At 39.3% G+C, this 17,526-nt stretch overlaps 1 protein-coding gene across 1 annotated transcript in view; it reads left to right on the top strand.

Annotated features, from left to right (window-relative positions):
• Positions 1-1,385: 1,385 nt before the first annotated feature.
• LOC122360367 (glutamate receptor ionotropic, kainate 2) overlaps positions 1,386-17,526 on the top strand; it is a 64,842-nt gene continuing 48,701 nt past the window's right edge. Inside the window, exons 1-3 of the mRNA XM_043260908.1 lie at positions 1,386-1,542; positions 7,317-7,424; positions 8,146-8,259. Of these exons, the coding sequence (XP_043116843.1) occupies positions 1,414-1,542; positions 7,317-7,424; positions 8,146-8,259 (351 nt within the window). The 5' untranslated portion in view covers positions 1,386-1,413. The remainder of the gene's footprint in view (positions 1,543-7,316; positions 7,425-8,145; positions 8,260-17,526) is intronic.

Below are 17,526 nucleotides of genomic sequence, written 5' to 3' on the forward strand. Positions count from 1 at the left end.
CCTTCGCATTAATAAAGCGGCTTATGATTTGTACGGTGGTGAACAGTTCGTTGTCTGCTCCTAAACAGCATTTACCATCTTGTAGATGTTTGGCCCAGCAATTTTAATAACTGTAATAAACACGAAACAGGTCACCCTGATCTAGAAAAGTGGTCTTGGTGCAGTGCAAAGCCTTTTAAATGAATGACGGCATAAAGGATGAATAAACACTGTATATAGTGCTTATGGTGCTTTTCCATTGCTTGGATCGGTACGGTTCACTTTTGGGGGGTTTTCCACCGCGCACACTGATTGGCCGGAGAGAATCGTAACTACCTGCCCGAGACACACACGGAGACGCTAGATTTAAATCGCAGCCGGCGAACCAACTTTTTTTAACAACCAAAAAAATCTTTCGCGGTCCGTTAGGAAGTACGGTCGTTCATCTTGTTGATAGCTGAGCAGCGAATCGAGCGGGAGCTTGATGGAGCGACGCCGAATGAAAACGTTTTCCAGGAGACACGGCAGTAGAAGCGGCGCGACTATAGCGACATGCGGATAATCCACTCTAAAGCGGTACTATACCGCAGTGGAAACTCAAATCGAACACATTCATTCAGTCAATTATTCAGAAAATGTGTCTGATTTGAGCATTTAAGCTGTTGGTATCTGGCAACCCCAAGCTTAAAAAGGTGATGGAAGTTTGTTGAATAAGCGGCACATCACAGCCGATATGAAGTTGTTTTATTGCTTGATGCCTGACCAATGAAATTTGCAGCACTACAGATATTTATGGTACTATTTCCCAAATTCAAACGTACATTGGCCTCGAGTTTCGCCACACTTAAAACTTCACGGATGTCTCTTTAATTATCCGCCTTTTTGCAGCACGTCTGTGATTTTCGGCTATGCTGATTTGTTTTGCTGCAAACATACAAATACGCTTGCGTGAAGTTGCAGCATTATTAGGGCAGAGCCGTCTTTAGCCACAACCTTGCGGCAGACAATCAGAGACAAAAGCTGGAAAATGACAGGTTTGGCTATGATTTATTTGACAGGATAGCAATTTCTGAAGCCCCCTCAGGCATGATTTCCATACCGGCCCAGTCTGGGAGGTGTTGTGATTGCTTCTCAATCATCCAAGGCAAACACTAATTAGATTTTATTTTGGTCTGTGGAATGAGAGGTCTCTGGTATGGAGGGCTGTCAGTTTGTGTGGCAGTCAGCTGAAGGCTACTCTGACACTTTCTCATTCTTTGTGATTGGTCGTTGAGTTGAATATACAGCAATCACGGCTCATGACACTGGAGTTTAACCTGTTTTTGAGGCTTGATTAATTACCGTCGGAGAGCCTCAGGTGCACTGCTGATGGCCGATTGACCTGTGAATGTGTGTGTGTGTGTGTGTGTGTGTTTCCAGACAGATGCTGCCCTGATGTATGACGCGGTACATGTGGTGGCCGTGGCCGTCCAACAGTCTCCTCAAATCACTGTCAGCTCGCTCCAGTGTAATCGCCACAAGCCCTGGCGCTTCGGAAACCGCTTCATGACGCTCATCAAAGAGGTACTGCACATCACGCTGCTCGCTAAGAGCATGCTGTTTATCAAAAGATGTTGTGTTGTTTTAGCATTGCCATAAGGTCATAAGCATACCCAATAATACAAATAAATACAAAAAAAAGAAAAAAAACAACTTTAAATAAATGAAAAATGTTTATTTATTTGCATATGTCATTATATATATATATATATATATATATATATATATATATATATATATATATATATATATATATATATATATTTATATTATTATTATTTTTTTTATTACTGGTTGTAATACAAGTAAGTACAGAGTCATATTAATTAACAACTTGTGATTTATACTTTTATTAAGCAAATAAAAATTAACCACAATTTTTTTAAATTATTTTATAAGTGTATTTTTTTTTTTCTTTTTAAGCTTTACGACCATTTTCAACATAGATAATAACAAGAAACGGTTATTGAGCAGCAAATCAGCATATTAAAATGATTTATCACGTGACGCTGAAGACTGCGGTTACGATGCTGAAAATTGATTGCCATCAAATAAATAAATACCATTACCAAAATAGAAATCAGTTATTTTAAATGTAATACATATGAACACTCTCAAATAAAATGTTAGCAAAAAGCATTATCCGCATGCTATGTCACAGACATACAGCGCATTACCATAATCTGCCATACTTTACTGAGAATGTACATCAGAAGTCCACCAATAAAATCACCACAATCAGCTCAATTGAATGCTGAAAATGCATTCATTTTCTCCACTGATTAATACAATAATGCTGCCATGATTAATAGAACGTGAACATACGTTCTTTTAAATAAACGTTCAGCCGGCGGTAATAACATTAATTGCGCCAGTCAAATTGCTTCATGAATAAAGTGGTTTATCTGTAATAAAAAAAAAAAGAAAGAAGGCTTGTTTGTCTTCACTGGAAGAAATTGAGAAAGCTCTGCAGTTTGCCCTTGCGTGTGCGTTCATGAATGTGCGTTTGCTTGTTTCTGACCTGGAATACCACTCGGTGAGAGCACCGCTGAAGAAGACAGCAAATTTATCTTAATCTCTGGAAATGATTCTTCTCCGTGCTATTTTCAGGAAAACTAGGACGGCTAATCTGAACTCTCCTGTCATTCTGCTGCCTATATTTAGTCTGACTAAAACGCCGCCTTTATTTGCTGTGCGTGATATCTTAAGCAGCCAGCTAAGACCAAAGGCAAAGCGAGGGAGATATAAATACATAAAAGCAAGGTGGTCTTCTCTTCATAAGCCAGCACATAAATTGGCCCAAATCTCTGCTTGTTATGACCCTGCCCCGGACCCCCTCACCCTCCTTTGGATCTTCTCTGTCTAGACTACAAGTAGAGCCCGGGGCTGGAGAAAAGGCTGGGAAAGCTGTGCTGAGGTTTTTTGTTGGAACAGATAATTGGAGGAATGCTTAGTCTGATGACATTTCACTGGCTTTGAAAATGCCAGAGCTTTAATATAGATGGATACCTGGCACTGACCTGAGAACAGATGCAAAGTTTATAGTATACAGGTTACTGCAGTGGTTGCCAGAATTTAACTACAAAAAAACATATATATATATATATATATATATATATATATATATATATATATATATATATATATATAACAAATATATAGCAAATAATATTAATAAAAATATTGTACATTTTATGGATTGATAAAATATTAAAAACCAACATAGTCAAACTTTAAAATCTGCTTGCACTGACAGCCATGATAAAAACATAGGCTGTAAAGAAAAGCAACATGTTGATTCACCAGGTAACTTTCCACAAGCAAACATACAGTACATTTAAAAAAACCTTAAATGCTTTGGATGCATATTCACTATTTTGTAGAAAGATGTAAAATCTTTCTATTTTCATGTAAGCTACTGTAGAGGAAAAAAACATATGGAAAAGAAATGGCATTGCTATTTTATTTTTTTACATATGTTATTAGTAAAAAAAAATAATAAAAAAAGTTTACTTTTGCAATCATTGTTGCATTATATGTCAATGGTCACAATATATCTTTTGATGTTTTATTCAAAAGTTTGCATGCCTGCATACCATATCTCCATGTTCTTTTACATGCTAGTTCTTAACAAACATTTATTTTGTTATCTTAATTTGTAAGGCCCTATATGGTTCAATCCATGTTAGATTTCAGCATGGTTCCATATCCATCTTAGTGCCAAAAATACACATGTAACTCAAGACGAGAAACAATATCATTTTGGATGTTTATATTTTACATATATTACATTTATTTTTGATTTGTCCATTTTAAGTAACTAAATGTCTCTCACTATGGCTCCATGTGATTTTCTTTTCTTTTACATTTACCCATTGTCAGTGGTCAAAAACCAAGTAGTTCCAGGCCATGACTCATGAATACAGCTTATGAGAAGAGTGCTTTCTTTCTTTTCAGTGGATTTTGAAGAGCCTCAGGTTGAGCATGAGGTGCTTTTTAAGCTACTTCACTCAAGCTTGCTTTTTCACTTGTTTGATTAAGATGAAATACAGACTGGCAGTAACTGATTCAGTATTGAATCAACACTGATTTTAGACATAACACTGAACAATTAACTTATTTTGGTTAACTTATCTTAAACGCAGTATGTATTATTTATTTTAATTGCATCTATTATTTTAGGTTAATAATTAAAAATAATTAAAAAAGGCCATTTGAAACATGAAAAAAATAATCAGATGACTTGATTTGTTACCAATATGTTTACTCGAGCACCAGAAAACAACTTATTGTGAGTTATGTAAATGTTATTATTAAATAATAAAATCTAAATAAAAATAAGAGCTGCATGAGCCAATGGTGACAACTGAAGCCCATCAGGGCCCTCCAGAATGGGCGAGGCCATCTAACTATAAAAGTGGGCATTTCGCCATAGGATCTCAGATCAATTCTCTATCAGCAACGACATCTTCCCTTTACTGATCTACAGGACTTGAAGTCACTTGCCTTTGATAACGCCTCACTGCGAACAAGAAGCTGACTGTGTGTGTCGCTCTGCTGTTCCCGACCACTCTTCAAGCCTTCAGCATCCTGCATGGATATCAGCTCATCCCCTGCTGCCATCTGGCGAGCCTAAAGCCTAAAGAGCAAATTTCTCTGTAAAAGAGCAGCAGTGTTGTTACAAATACCGATGGCCACTCAGAGTGTGTTTCTTGTCTGGGCAAGTCAAGAAGTCACTCTGACCAAGATGGGTTGTTCACACATGAACATGAGTCTCGTCTCTCGATGCACTCAGATTACAGATTTCTGTCAGAAAATGACGGCCCTTGCACCCTCCTATTTTCTTCCTCCAAATGACTTGTGAAAAAAAAAAAAAAACAGAGGGCAGAGAGAATCAGTGCTCGGCTGTGAGCTAGCCAACGCCCTCACAACGCTCACATCCTCACTTATTGAGCATCCAGACCGGTGTCCCTTGAGCGACATGGTTTTGTTTGGCGGAATCTAGGACAGACTGATAAATGACAGCATGTCTATAGCAGTGTCAGACACACGGAGGAGATGTCAGGCTCTACCGTACAGATTCCACTGACGTCAAACCAGGAAGGGATGCTGAACTTTTAAGGAGCTGGGATCGAATGGTCTATGGCACAGACTGTCTGGACAAATAGGACCTGCTGGGGGAAAAATGGCTATAAAAAAACTGCACACACTGGATGAGTGAGTGGCTGCACACCTCTGCCTGCCCACTGCCATCACATGAAAAGTGGAGGTAGCTAACCCCTCAAAGCCTTGCAGGACAGTGTCTGCCCTTGCTAGATCGGTTTACTCCTCTGTTGGGCAGGCGGCCTCAGCTCTGCACTCTATGGATGTGTTCCAGGTCTGTCAGGCAAAACTCCTCCAAACCGTGGATGAGTCCAGACCTGGCCCCTGCGATTCAGCGTTTTGGTTCCTACCTTAGTTCAGAGCAAGGGCTCTCACATCCTGCACTCCGAGGTGATGAATTTACTGGCAAAAGAGGGTGTACAGATGGTTTTGATAGCTCAGAGTAAGTCAGGCCTCTACTGCCATTACTTCCCAATAAGGATGTTTTTTTTGTCTGGTTCTGAAAGACACTTACTTTCACATCCAGGTACAGGCGATTATTGAAATTCGCCTTAGAGGCAGTGGCATATCAATAAACGGTTCTGTCCTTCGGGCTGTCCCTAATCTTGTGTAATACTGATGGCTTAAGGTCTGAAAAACATGTTAGCTTTCATTGGCCAAGGACAGCCCATGAAACTGTTTGACAGACGTCAAAGAACTAATTAAACTAGTTTGTTTCATTCGGTGTCACGTTTCAGAACGTGGAAATATTCCCACAATAACAGACCAGTGTGTAAAACTCCCAGCTGCAAAATTTAAATATTTCACATACTTTTGAAAATGTTGCATTTAGTTGATCCTTTAGTTCTCATTGTCACAGTTGTAAAAATGGCAGCTTTCTTGTTTCGTAAGGGTGACACAATATCTTTGTTTCCAGGTGGAATGTTAAAGAACTCAACGCTAATTTCTCCCAGAAATCCTGTGTAATTCTACCAATCCATCTACGACTTTTAAACTCCTGAAGTGTTCCCACTTTTGTATTCCATATGCATCATGCAAATAAGTAAACATTCCATGGGCATGGCGTTTTTTGGCTAAGACTAGACTGTTCCTAGCCCCTAGCACTTTAAGTGCATGGATGTGGCTCTCTTCCCTCTGAGGCAGATGGGAATCTGTATTCTAAATTACCTCAATGACTGGCTTATCATTGCCCAGTCAGAGGCCAAGCTAATATCCAACAGATCCCTTCTCCTCAGCCACTTAGAGTGCCTGGAACTCAAGCCACTTAGAGTGCCTTGGGCTCAAGGTCAATTTTGCCAAGACCTTTTTGTCTCCCAGCCAACAAGCTTTGTTCCTGGGAGTTTTCGACTCAGTCCACATGAGGGTGACAGTCACACCAGCACGTACATTGACCATACAACAGCTTACAGCACAACACATTGTCCTTCCTACAAGAGCTGTTGGACAAGGGCTGTTCCCCTTCCATGCTCAAAGTTTACATTGCAGCTATAGCAGCTTTTCAGGCTCCTATAGCTGGACAGTCTGTGGGCTGGAACTGTTTAGTTATTTGTTTTCTAAGAGGATCCAGAAGACTTAATCTGCCTCAGTTCCCTGTGGTCCCAGTAAGGTCCTGACAGCCCTCAAGGGTTCCCCCTTTGAGCCACTACACTCTGCGGACCTAAAAATTCTATCATTTTAAACTGCCTTGCTACTGACGTTAGCATCGGTTAAATGAGTAAGCCCTGCCTGTATTGAGTTTGGCCCTACCGACTCCAAGGTCGTACTAAAGCCAAGGCAGGGATAAGTCCCTAAAGTGCTATATACCCCGTTTATAGGCTGCCTAGTCATTGGTTCATTTTTAATTTACTGCATGAACCAGTGGCTGTGCAGTTATACTGTGTAATTGAAAAGGTTTCAGTCCTCGGAAAAAAAGTTTTTCCCCATAGCGTCTAGTGACACAGTAATCATTCCAGGTATCTCAGAGAACTGAAGATTACATAAGTAAGTGAGTACATTTCATTTGCAGTCTGAGAGCTGCTCAATCAGACCTTTAGATTTTCAATGTGACGAGTTGATAACCACCAAAAATGCAGTAAAGAATCGTCTATTCTGAAGATAAGATTTGAAAATCACATGTGGACCTTACATGTCAAAAAGGAAGAAATCATCTGGTTGGTTTCTGGTTGGTTATAATGAATATTTTTTTACACCTCCAGGCCCACTGGGACGGTTTAACCGGACGGATAAATTTCAACAGGACCAATGGCCTGAGGACAGATTTCGATCTGGATGTGATCAGCCTGAAGGAAGAGGGGCTAGAGAAGGTGCTGGATTCCTCTGCTTTCTCATGTCCTTAGTTATGTACCTGCTGTCCTTCAAAAGGACAAATGTGTGTACACCAGTAAATACACACACACTCATCCACCCACCTACTAACAGACAATAAAAACCCTCCCCGCACACACATACGGAGAGCCTCTAAGCAAACCGTGACCTCCTGGTTCTCTTCCACATGTATCTGCACCTTCATGAATAATTTATCCCATTAATAATAAGGCCCTCAGTAGCCCTTTAGCCTTATGAAGACTGAATTAAACAGGTGATTTGCAATTACAAACTACAGGCCGAGCGTTTTCTGAAGTACTTTGTTTTCTGATAGCTGAACGTGCGTGAACGTCTGCACTTTGTCATCTTGTTTTGAGTTGGCAGTTCTCAAGAGGGTCCTCTGAAGTAAATGAGAAGGGAGGAATGGGATCGCAGTTCTCTGGTCCACTGAAGCAATTCTCATTTACTCTCTCTCTTTTCCATCTCTTCGTTTTGCTCTCTTGTGCATGATAACATGGTCTTCACATCACTTCCTTTAAGCCTCTGCATAGATAATGTGTCCCAATAAGTAAAGAACCCACACAACATTCACTAAAACTGTGTAATAGATTCTTTGATGTTCGTTGGATGTTGGAAAATGCTCTTTATTGTGTTATTATAGTATTCATCCTCTTTTTGTATCATCTCATAGATTAATGAACATATAAAGTGTTTTTTCAGATTGGGACATGGGATCCTGTGAGTGGCTTGAACATGACGGAAAACCAGAAGGGAAAGGCAGCCAATGTGTCGGATTCTCTCTCCAACAGATCACTGGTGGTGTCTACTATACTGGTAAATTATTTTCATTATTTTTTACTTTACCTTTTCTTTTACCATCAAAAAAGAAACATTAAAAGCATATTTAAAAACATCAAATCAAATCTAAAAAAAACATTGCAGTTAATTCTACACAAAATTTTTGTTAACATAATGTGTGTGTGTGCGTGTGTGTGTGACAGAGAACTAATACTGTGTATGCCTGCACGTATATTTTTATCCATTTATATATAATAGAAATTTTATATTTTTATATATATGTGTGTGTGTGTGTGTGTAAACATACTGTATTTATTTAGAAAATATTTGCAATACATGTTTTTACAGTATATATGCGTGATAAATATGCACAGCACAGACACACACATTGGGTAAACAAAAACATACATTTTGAATGCAATTAATCACGATTAATGGTTTGACAGCACTCATTTATTTTTGGTCAGTGAAATAGATCCTGCATTTGTAGACTGTTACAGCATTATTCACTGCTGTGTTCCTTTTTCTGTGTTGTTGCTATTTACCTCGTACATTTTAAATTATGTGGTATATTTTAATGCAGTATTCTCATAAACTAAAAGTAGTCTTTTAAAACAGCAGACCTTGAAAAATCTGTTCACGTATTATTGCTCCCTTCGCCCTCTTTTCTGAAAGTTCTCTGATATTTGAAGCCAAAGGCAGCTCACTCGTGTCAGATTACACTATCATCGTCGCTGAGTGACGGAACACTCTGGGTTTGTGGTTTAAGGCTGTTCCATCCATTCCGGTCTCTCACCACCAATCAGGAAAGCAGCTTTGTTCCTGTCATCTTTTCAGATGAAATACACTGAGAAAACTCTTCAATTTCTGTAAAGACAATTGTATAAGCACACTTTTCTTTGAAGGAGCTCACTGTTCTCGCTTATGTGAGTACGGTGTTTTTCCCTTACAAAAAGTTCCTTCAAGTGGGCTATTAGTGCACTTTTGAACTAATATTAAAAGAGTAGACTTTCAGTATGTATATGTATATATGTATATGTAATCAGAAATGTACTTTAGATATAACATTGTTATGCTCGGCTTTTATTATTATTATTTCATATATATATATAATGGCTTAAAGGAACACTTTTTTTGCACTTTTTTGAGTTGAGTTTTACCATTTTTGATTCCATTCATACAATTTCCAGGTCTGGCGATAGCACTTTTGGCATAGCTTAGCACAGATCAATGAATCTGATTAGACCAGAAGCATCTCGTTAAAAAAAGTTTCAATATTTTTCCTATTTAAAACTTTTCATATTTAAGACTCTTCTGTAGTTGCATCATCTACTAAGCCTGATGTCAAAAAAAAGTTGCGGTTGCAGGAACTATGCTCCGATTCCGGCATAATAATGAAGGAACTTTGCTGCTGTACCAGGGCCGCGCAGGTGCAATGATCAGGCCTAATCGGAAGCTGGTAGCAGTGGTGAAACAAACCCTCGGCCCTCCCCCATGGTTGGGGGTGCAGATGTCGATGTCCACTCAACATAAGAAGGACTATCCATCTCATTTCTGGTCACCTTTCTCCTGCAGCTGGCTTGACGCACATGTTGAGGGGTTCCCGCTTTAGGTGTTTTCTGTGGCGGAGCTGGTGTAGAAGCCCGGTAACGCCCAGCTGAAAATCTAGCACCCGGCGCTTTGGACTCATGCCGGTGCAAGATGTATTTGATGGCCTCCGCCTGAATCTGTACTGCCAAGAAATGCTGTCCTCCATAGTGTCACCAAAGAGGCTGGTCTGGGAGATGAGTCGAGAAAGCACACTTATTGGCATCACTCATGTGCGCCAGGTTCAGCTCAAAATGGCGCTCCTACACCACCATGGAGGACATCACATGACAGCACCGTCATTTTTCATCACTCATAAAGTGAAATCAGTCACTGTGTGCAGTTCCTGCATCAACCTCAGGTCAGAACTACCCTTGCGCAGCGTTTGGGTGTCTTGGCTTGGTGGACTTGCAGGATGGCCATGGCTTGCACGGCGGTGGTGGCCTGGCCCGCAGCACCATGAGCCTTGGCAGATAGAGCTGATGACAGCTCACAGGCTTTGGACGGGAGATGCAGACAATTTCTCCAGATGGCAGCATTTTGCGAGCATAAATGCACCACAATCACATGCTCCACCTGGGGAACATCCACATAGCCCCTTTAGAGACATTGGAGATCACCTCTCGGGATCTCCATGGGGAACCTTGGAAGGGATCGGAAGACCGTGGGGACTGGCCTGGCGGGGTATTCCTGACCGTAATAATCATGCCAACGTTTTCGTTAACCAGCGTAGCCGAGTAGTCTTTTTACGACTCACCACTCACCATTTTCCACTCTCCAATTTTCATCTGCCTTTTTTCTTAAGCTCATAGGTGATTAGGTTAGGTAGTCGATACAGTTGAGAGTGTATGGATAGTGTAGCTCAGATCTTTTTGGGGGGATATAATGTAAAATATTTGAGTTAATTTTAATAGCATTATTTGGCATTTTTGAGCACAGATTGAGAATTTGTTTGAAATACTGGGAGCTTTTTTCTAAAATAAATATATAGTCTACCACCACTATCTTTGCTATCAACTTTGTTGATTTAATCCTATTTTGGTCAAGGACTTAAAATATTGTAGAGTTCCTTTTGTTTGTTTGATTTTTTTATGGGTAGATTTATATAAAAGAGGTTGGCAATCTTTTTGTGATCGTGTTAATACAAGTTGTATGTAATGCACCATGTTTATTTATTCATTTATGTTGCTTTCTTATTTGAGTAGTAATATATTGCAGCACTTTTCATAAAATTGGGATTTCTTAACTTTCTAAAACTTTTAGGTTTAGGTTTTGTTCTTTATTAACATATTATCAGTGTGTTCTGTTCTGATCCCCAAAGTGTCAATGTTGTATTTTTTACTCATCACCATCATCATGCTTCATTTGTGAATGTGCATACTGAGCTGTAAATCTGCAACACTGTTGGCTATAATTTATTATTTCCCTGTAAGCTAAGAGCAACAAATACAGCAGAACAAATCATCTGTTTAATTGCGCAATGCGACTGATACAAAACGCTTAACTGACACTTCATTGGTCGAGCGAATGGTTTGTTATAGTGGAATGCTGTTGATTTGTAGTTTAAGACTTATACTTTAAGGGTGTTTATACTTCACTCTAAATTAATAAAACAGATTATGTGAATATGAAGAATGCTTACCCCAAAATGTAGAAGCAAACTGAAAGGACTTTATCTAAATGAAATGCATACACTTTTCTCTCAATTGTGTCAAAGCATATACGCAAAATGTTTTTGATCTGCTTGTCTCAAGTCTATTGGAAAATCACATCAAAATATTCACAGAAATGTCACAAACTTGCATTTAAATTGCCTTTTGATTGAATTGATGAAAACAAAATGACAACATGGAGGTTAACAGGTTTAGTGTCACAGGAACCAGTCAATCTACATTTGACATTTGTGGCAAACTCTGCATTTCTGAATTCCCACGTCTTCATTTTTTGTCCTTTTGATCATGCAGAACAGTATTCTGAGTCAGAAAATGAAAAATATCTTGCTGCTTTATGCTTCTAAATTCTTCACAGTTGCATCAGTCACCATTTCTGATGATGGACCTGCTGTCAAATGGTGCAACTGTTTCAAATATTGTAAAAATATATTTAAATTAAAATATATGCAAAGTTTCCAATTGTATAGAATTATTAAAACAGCATCAAGACTTCAGCAAGAGGGGAATGGACTTTCTTTACTGCCCTTGAAAAGCCTAATTTATTTCCTAAGTGTGAGACAAGTTAACATTTAAAACTCTAAATATGAGATGAGTTATGACATTGGTGATGAATTTAAATGTTTCCTTTTGCTCTAAATATCTGGCATTGTCTAATCAGCCTCATAATAATAATAATGATAAGTTATTTAGCTATTGTTATGGTTTTAGTTACAGCTAATGATAACCCTGAACGAACCTTCCAAAACTATTGAACTTAAGCTTGGTGTAGCATGAGTGTTTTCATTTTCAGTGGCCGATCAGAATGCATTAAATACTACAAATGCTAGTTGCCTGAGTCAGGCAGCCAAGGATCAAAGCTGTCATGAATGAAAGGAGCGAAAGTGTGAGAGGAGACTGCTGGGAGGGGTGAATGCTGAGCGGTGAATGTCAGTCCTTACATGAAAGTTTAATGCCCTCAGGTTTGCCTCTGAAGCCGTCATTGTGCTGCTGCAGAAATGAAATTGTTATTAATAGGCTCTGAGCAAACATTCTGCAGGTTTGCTCTGAGATTTCTAAAAAAAGTAACAAAAAGGTAGAGTTGAGAGACCTTATCACTGTAATAGGATGCAAAAACTTTCATTCACTGTTCACCTTTGATTGTATAAGGGCATTTTTTGTACCCTTTTGAATGTGCCAAATATTCTGTCAATAAATGTAATCAATACGTATGCTTAGAAGAATACAACACCAAATGATTGTTAAGTTAACAACTGAATTAAGAAAACTATCCATGTTTTGCAATGCAGAGGCTGCACCTGAAGTGCAATTTGCACAAACTATTTAATGCCGCTCAAAAGGTGGTATAAATGCATTTACACTGTAACTTAAATTGCATAATGTTGATATGCACAAATTTATATACACACTTTTTTTTTTTTTTTTTTTAAATATAGTTCTTATGTACCTTGCTGCATGTTTCAAACCAGATTCAAACTGTACCTTTGTACCTGAGATCTTCTCCTCAAACGCCATGCTATGTGAGCTACTAAACAAACTTGCTGAATACACTCACTGGCCACTTTATTAGGTACACCTTACTAGAACCGGGCCTTCAGAACTGGTGGTATAGATTCATCAAGGGACTGGAAACATTCCTCAGAGATTTTGGTCCATATTGACATGATAGCATCACGCAGTTGCTGCAGATTTGTCGACTGCACATCAATGCGAATCTGACGTTCCACCACATCCCAAAGGTGATGTATTGGATTGAGATCTAGTGACTATGGAGGCCATTTGAGTTCAGTGAACTCATTGTCATGTTCAAGAAAGCAGTCTGAGATGATTCACGCTTTATGACATGGCACGTTTTCCTGCTGGAAGTAGCTATAAGAGATGGGTACACTGTGGCCATAAAGGGAAGGACATGGTCAGCAACAATATTCAGGTATGCTGTGGCGTTGACACGATGCTCAATTGGTACTATTGGGCCCAAAGTGTACCAAGAAAATATCCCCCACACCATTACACCACCACCAGCTTGAACCGTTCATATAAGGCAGAATGGATCCATGCTTTCATGTTGTTGATGCCAAATTATGACCCTACCATCCAAATGTTGCAGCAGAAATCAAGACTCATCAGACCAGGCAACATTTTTCCAATCTTCTATTGTCCAATTTTGGTGAGCCCGTTGCTAGTTGTAGCCTCAGTGTCCTGTTCTTAGCTGACAGGAGTGGCACCCGGTGTGGTCTTCTGCTGCTGTAGCCCATCCGCCTCAAGGTTCGATGTGCATTTAGAGATGCTCTTCTGCTTACCTTGGTTGTAATAAGTGGTTATTTGAGTTACTGTTGCCTTTCTATCAGCTCGAACCAGTGTGGCCATTCTCCTCTGACCTCCTCTGAAAGGCATTTGCACACACAGAACTTCCGCTCACTGGATATTTTCTTTTTTTCAGACCACTCTCTGTAAACCCTAGAGATGGTTGTGTGTGAAAATCCCAATAGATCAGCAGTTTCTGAAATACTCAGACCAGCCCGTCTGGCACCAACAACCATGCCACGTTCAAAGTCACTTAAATCACCTTTCCTCCCCATTCTGATGCTCGGTTTGAACTGCAGCAGATCGTCTTGATCATGTCTACATGCCTAAATGCAGCCAATCACATGAGTTGCTGCCATGTGATTGGCTGATTATAAATTTGCATTAACGAGCAGTTGAACAGAACAGGTGTACCTAATAAAGTGGCTGGTGAGTGTATATAAACCAATACACGTGAAGCTATGTATCAGTATCATTGTTTAGATGTTTTACCATGTTAAACTTGATTTTAACTCATAACATGATATTCCTAAGTAATTGTGGGAAAATGTGGCTATATCAATCAAAATTGATGACATACAAATTACGTGTTGCTTGAACAGAGTTTTAATGCCTCTAGTGCAGCATTTTTTTCTTCAGTTCTGCAGAAATGTATTTAGAGACATATTATTTTACGGTTTTTACATTAAGCGTATGTTGTGAAAAGCTCCAGGCGGAATGGTGCACACAAACTTCCAGAAACAACATATATCCAGTCAATCTGATGAGAAATTACGATTTTCAGATAATGGTTGCCAGCTCTGTGTTCGGTCTGCATCAGATGGCCAGCAAACATACTGTAGGCTTCTGAGGAATAGTTTACTCGCACATTGAAATACAGTTCCATTTTTTCTTATTTCTTATCTTCCAGGATGTTTTGTTCTCCGGGTCTGTGATTAATAGCTGAATGTTTTCAGCATCACAATTCCAGGCAGCAGTCTGGGGTTGCTGAGTTCAGAAAACAGCAGTGCAGTGTCGTGTGTAGATTTCCGACTGCATTTAATAGCCCCCTTCAACCCCAGATATTTCTCAGAGTAACGGCTTCACATCAAACTGATAAAACTTATTTTTAAAAAGGTACAAATGAACCAGTATCGTTTGTTTCCAAGAGTCAAAATATTCCTATTTTTAATTAGATGGCGAGTAATGGAAGGTGACTTAGCCTTTAGGGGCTGCTTCTCTCCCATCTGCTGAATGGATTACTGGTTTAATTAGACTTTTTATTCTCTCAATTGCTCTTTTATGAATTTAGTTACGATATTTGCTGTTCCTGAGGAGGCTGTAGTGTAAATTGTCTGAGGCAGGTTGGATTCTTCTTAGACAGAAATGTAACACAATTACATTTACATTACATTTGCATTTGTGCTTTTAGCAAACACTTTTATCCAAAGCAACTTGCAATAGAATAAACATCAGTTATATGATATTCTTAGCACACAGTGCTATGTTTATTAAAATGCAAAACTAGGATTAAACTCTTCCCATTTTCTTGTCTAGCGTATCAAAATCTGTTATAAATTACAGTTTGATGTTGACAAACAGAACTAAACACAGTCTGTCAGTGTATTTAGGCCCTGTTTACACCTGGTGTCTTTTGACCGCTTTCATCAACTTTCCAGGAGCTTATGCGAGTGAATGGGCTTTTTCTAGATCTTTCGATCTAATGTTGTGAAATATGGTCTTAAACGATGTACTCATTAGGCCTGTGGCAGTGGAGTCCCACCCTTAAAAGCGAACATTTAAGCATCGGCCCATAATGTTTGTAATGCAACTATTATCACATCCAAAAAATGTTGCGATGCAAAACGTCTTAATGGTTTTCAAATGGATTTTTTTTCCTTAGGCGAAATATAATATCCTATTTTTGTCATTTGATTTGGAGTGCAATATGATCCCTGCATCTTGACAGGTTTTGTGAGATTTATGCAAAATGCATTCGATATGAAACTGATCTCACGACAAAGTTGCTTTTTGATGACTTTTAACAAACTTTTGAAGCGTTTTTGAGGTTGCCGCAGCAAAGTGCAGACATCTCCAGATTCACATTGTTGATCAAGGGAGGTCTGTAATGCAGAAATAGCAGGTTTTCAGCAACATTAATCAGAGACCTCTGGCACTTGAGAAAACGCAATGTATCTCCTGCTATTTTTCTGTGAAACATTTCACAAGTACTTCAAAGTATTCCAGAGCATTTTCAGATATTAAGATGCATCTTGTGGGTAGCTGTCCTACCCATCAGCCACTGCAGCGTTCTGACCTTGAATGATCTGCTTTCTTGTTGGCGTAAACATGCGTATGCACATAAAGACGGGCTTTCAAGCATACGCTCTCTCAATCCCTGTCTTTCATCACAAATAGACATTTTAGCTGGAAGAACAGAGAACAAGTACTAAAGACAATGCTGAGGAATGCGTTTTTAAAATGATCTCAAAATATTGGTAAAATCATCGAACTAATTAAAAACCCATTTGCAAGCAAAACGCCACTCTTCTGAATGATATGTTGGCTGCGCAGACCGGTGAATCTCGCAGATGTTTGAGCTCAGCGCTCTAAATGAAACCCAGCTGAATGTAAAACCATTCAAAAACAAAAGCCAAGTGGAAAAGAAAGCCGCGGCGCTCGCTGAGTGTTCAGCTTCAAGTCAAAGTGCTATGTGTGTTTAAAAAGCTCAGACAGTTATGAAATATTATCGCTCTCTGTGAGCAGCCCTCTCCAACTTCAGCACTGTTTCCATGGAAATACACACATGCACAAACAACACTCGAGCACAAAGAGCTCACCGGGGTTATTTGACACAGCTTTCGGCCAATGAAAATCTGATCTGAACACTATAGGCCTGAAGGAGCATCCGGTCAGTGCTCATAAACTAAAGGTAGCTCTGACTGAGCTGGAAGCAACACAGGTTCCCTGTCTGCGAGTCGGCTAACATCTCAGAGCTCCCATGTAAAAGCTCTCGTTGGCTCTGTTTTGATTTAGAGCTCTGGCCAAAACCTCATGCACCGAGAGCAATGCAGTCAAGCGGAATTCATGACCAGGCATAGATGAAACATGAAACTAGATTTTGACATTTCTCAAAAAAAACTGTGACTGCTGCATTCCTATAGAAACTCGCCAACGTGATGCTATGGTGATTGCCGGGGCATTGTTATGCAGTTGCCAAGGGTTCTGGCTGTGTTGCTAGGGTATTCTGCATTTATATGCAGTTGCTAAGGTGTTCTGGGTGGTTGCTAAGTGGTTACTTAAATGACCCATTTCAAAAGAGCCCAGCCCAAATCTCTATCATATTCTGATCTTTAGATATGTATTAAGTCCTTCCTTAATTTTTGCCTTCCCAGTAATTTTACCAGCTGATATGTATGCTGCACGGATCACTCTCAGAATAAAATGAATAATAAAAAAAGGTACAAAAGCTGTCAGTGGGGCAGTATTTAGTTTCTTCTCCAAAAGATATGCTTTTGTAACTAAAGGCTGCGTATTGGTACCTAAAGTGCACATACAAGGTAAAAAATGGTACATATTAAAATGTACTGTTTCAGTATTCATACATTCAGTAATGACAGCAATAAGGAAAGCAATTGTGGAAACAAACAAAATGGTGCGTTCCTATAAACCTGTTCACAGCAGTGACTGAATTTGATGTGACGGCAAAACAAGGGTTTGTGTCATCCTGCAGGTCAATTTCTTTTTAAAAACACTCACCAGC

This window comes from Puntigrus tetrazona, chromosome 16, assembly GCF_018831695.1.
Source record: "Puntigrus tetrazona isolate hp1 chromosome 16, ASM1883169v1, whole genome shotgun sequence".
In the NCBI taxonomy this organism is placed as follows: Eukaryota; Metazoa; Chordata; class Actinopteri; order Cypriniformes; family Cyprinidae; genus Puntigrus; species Puntigrus tetrazona.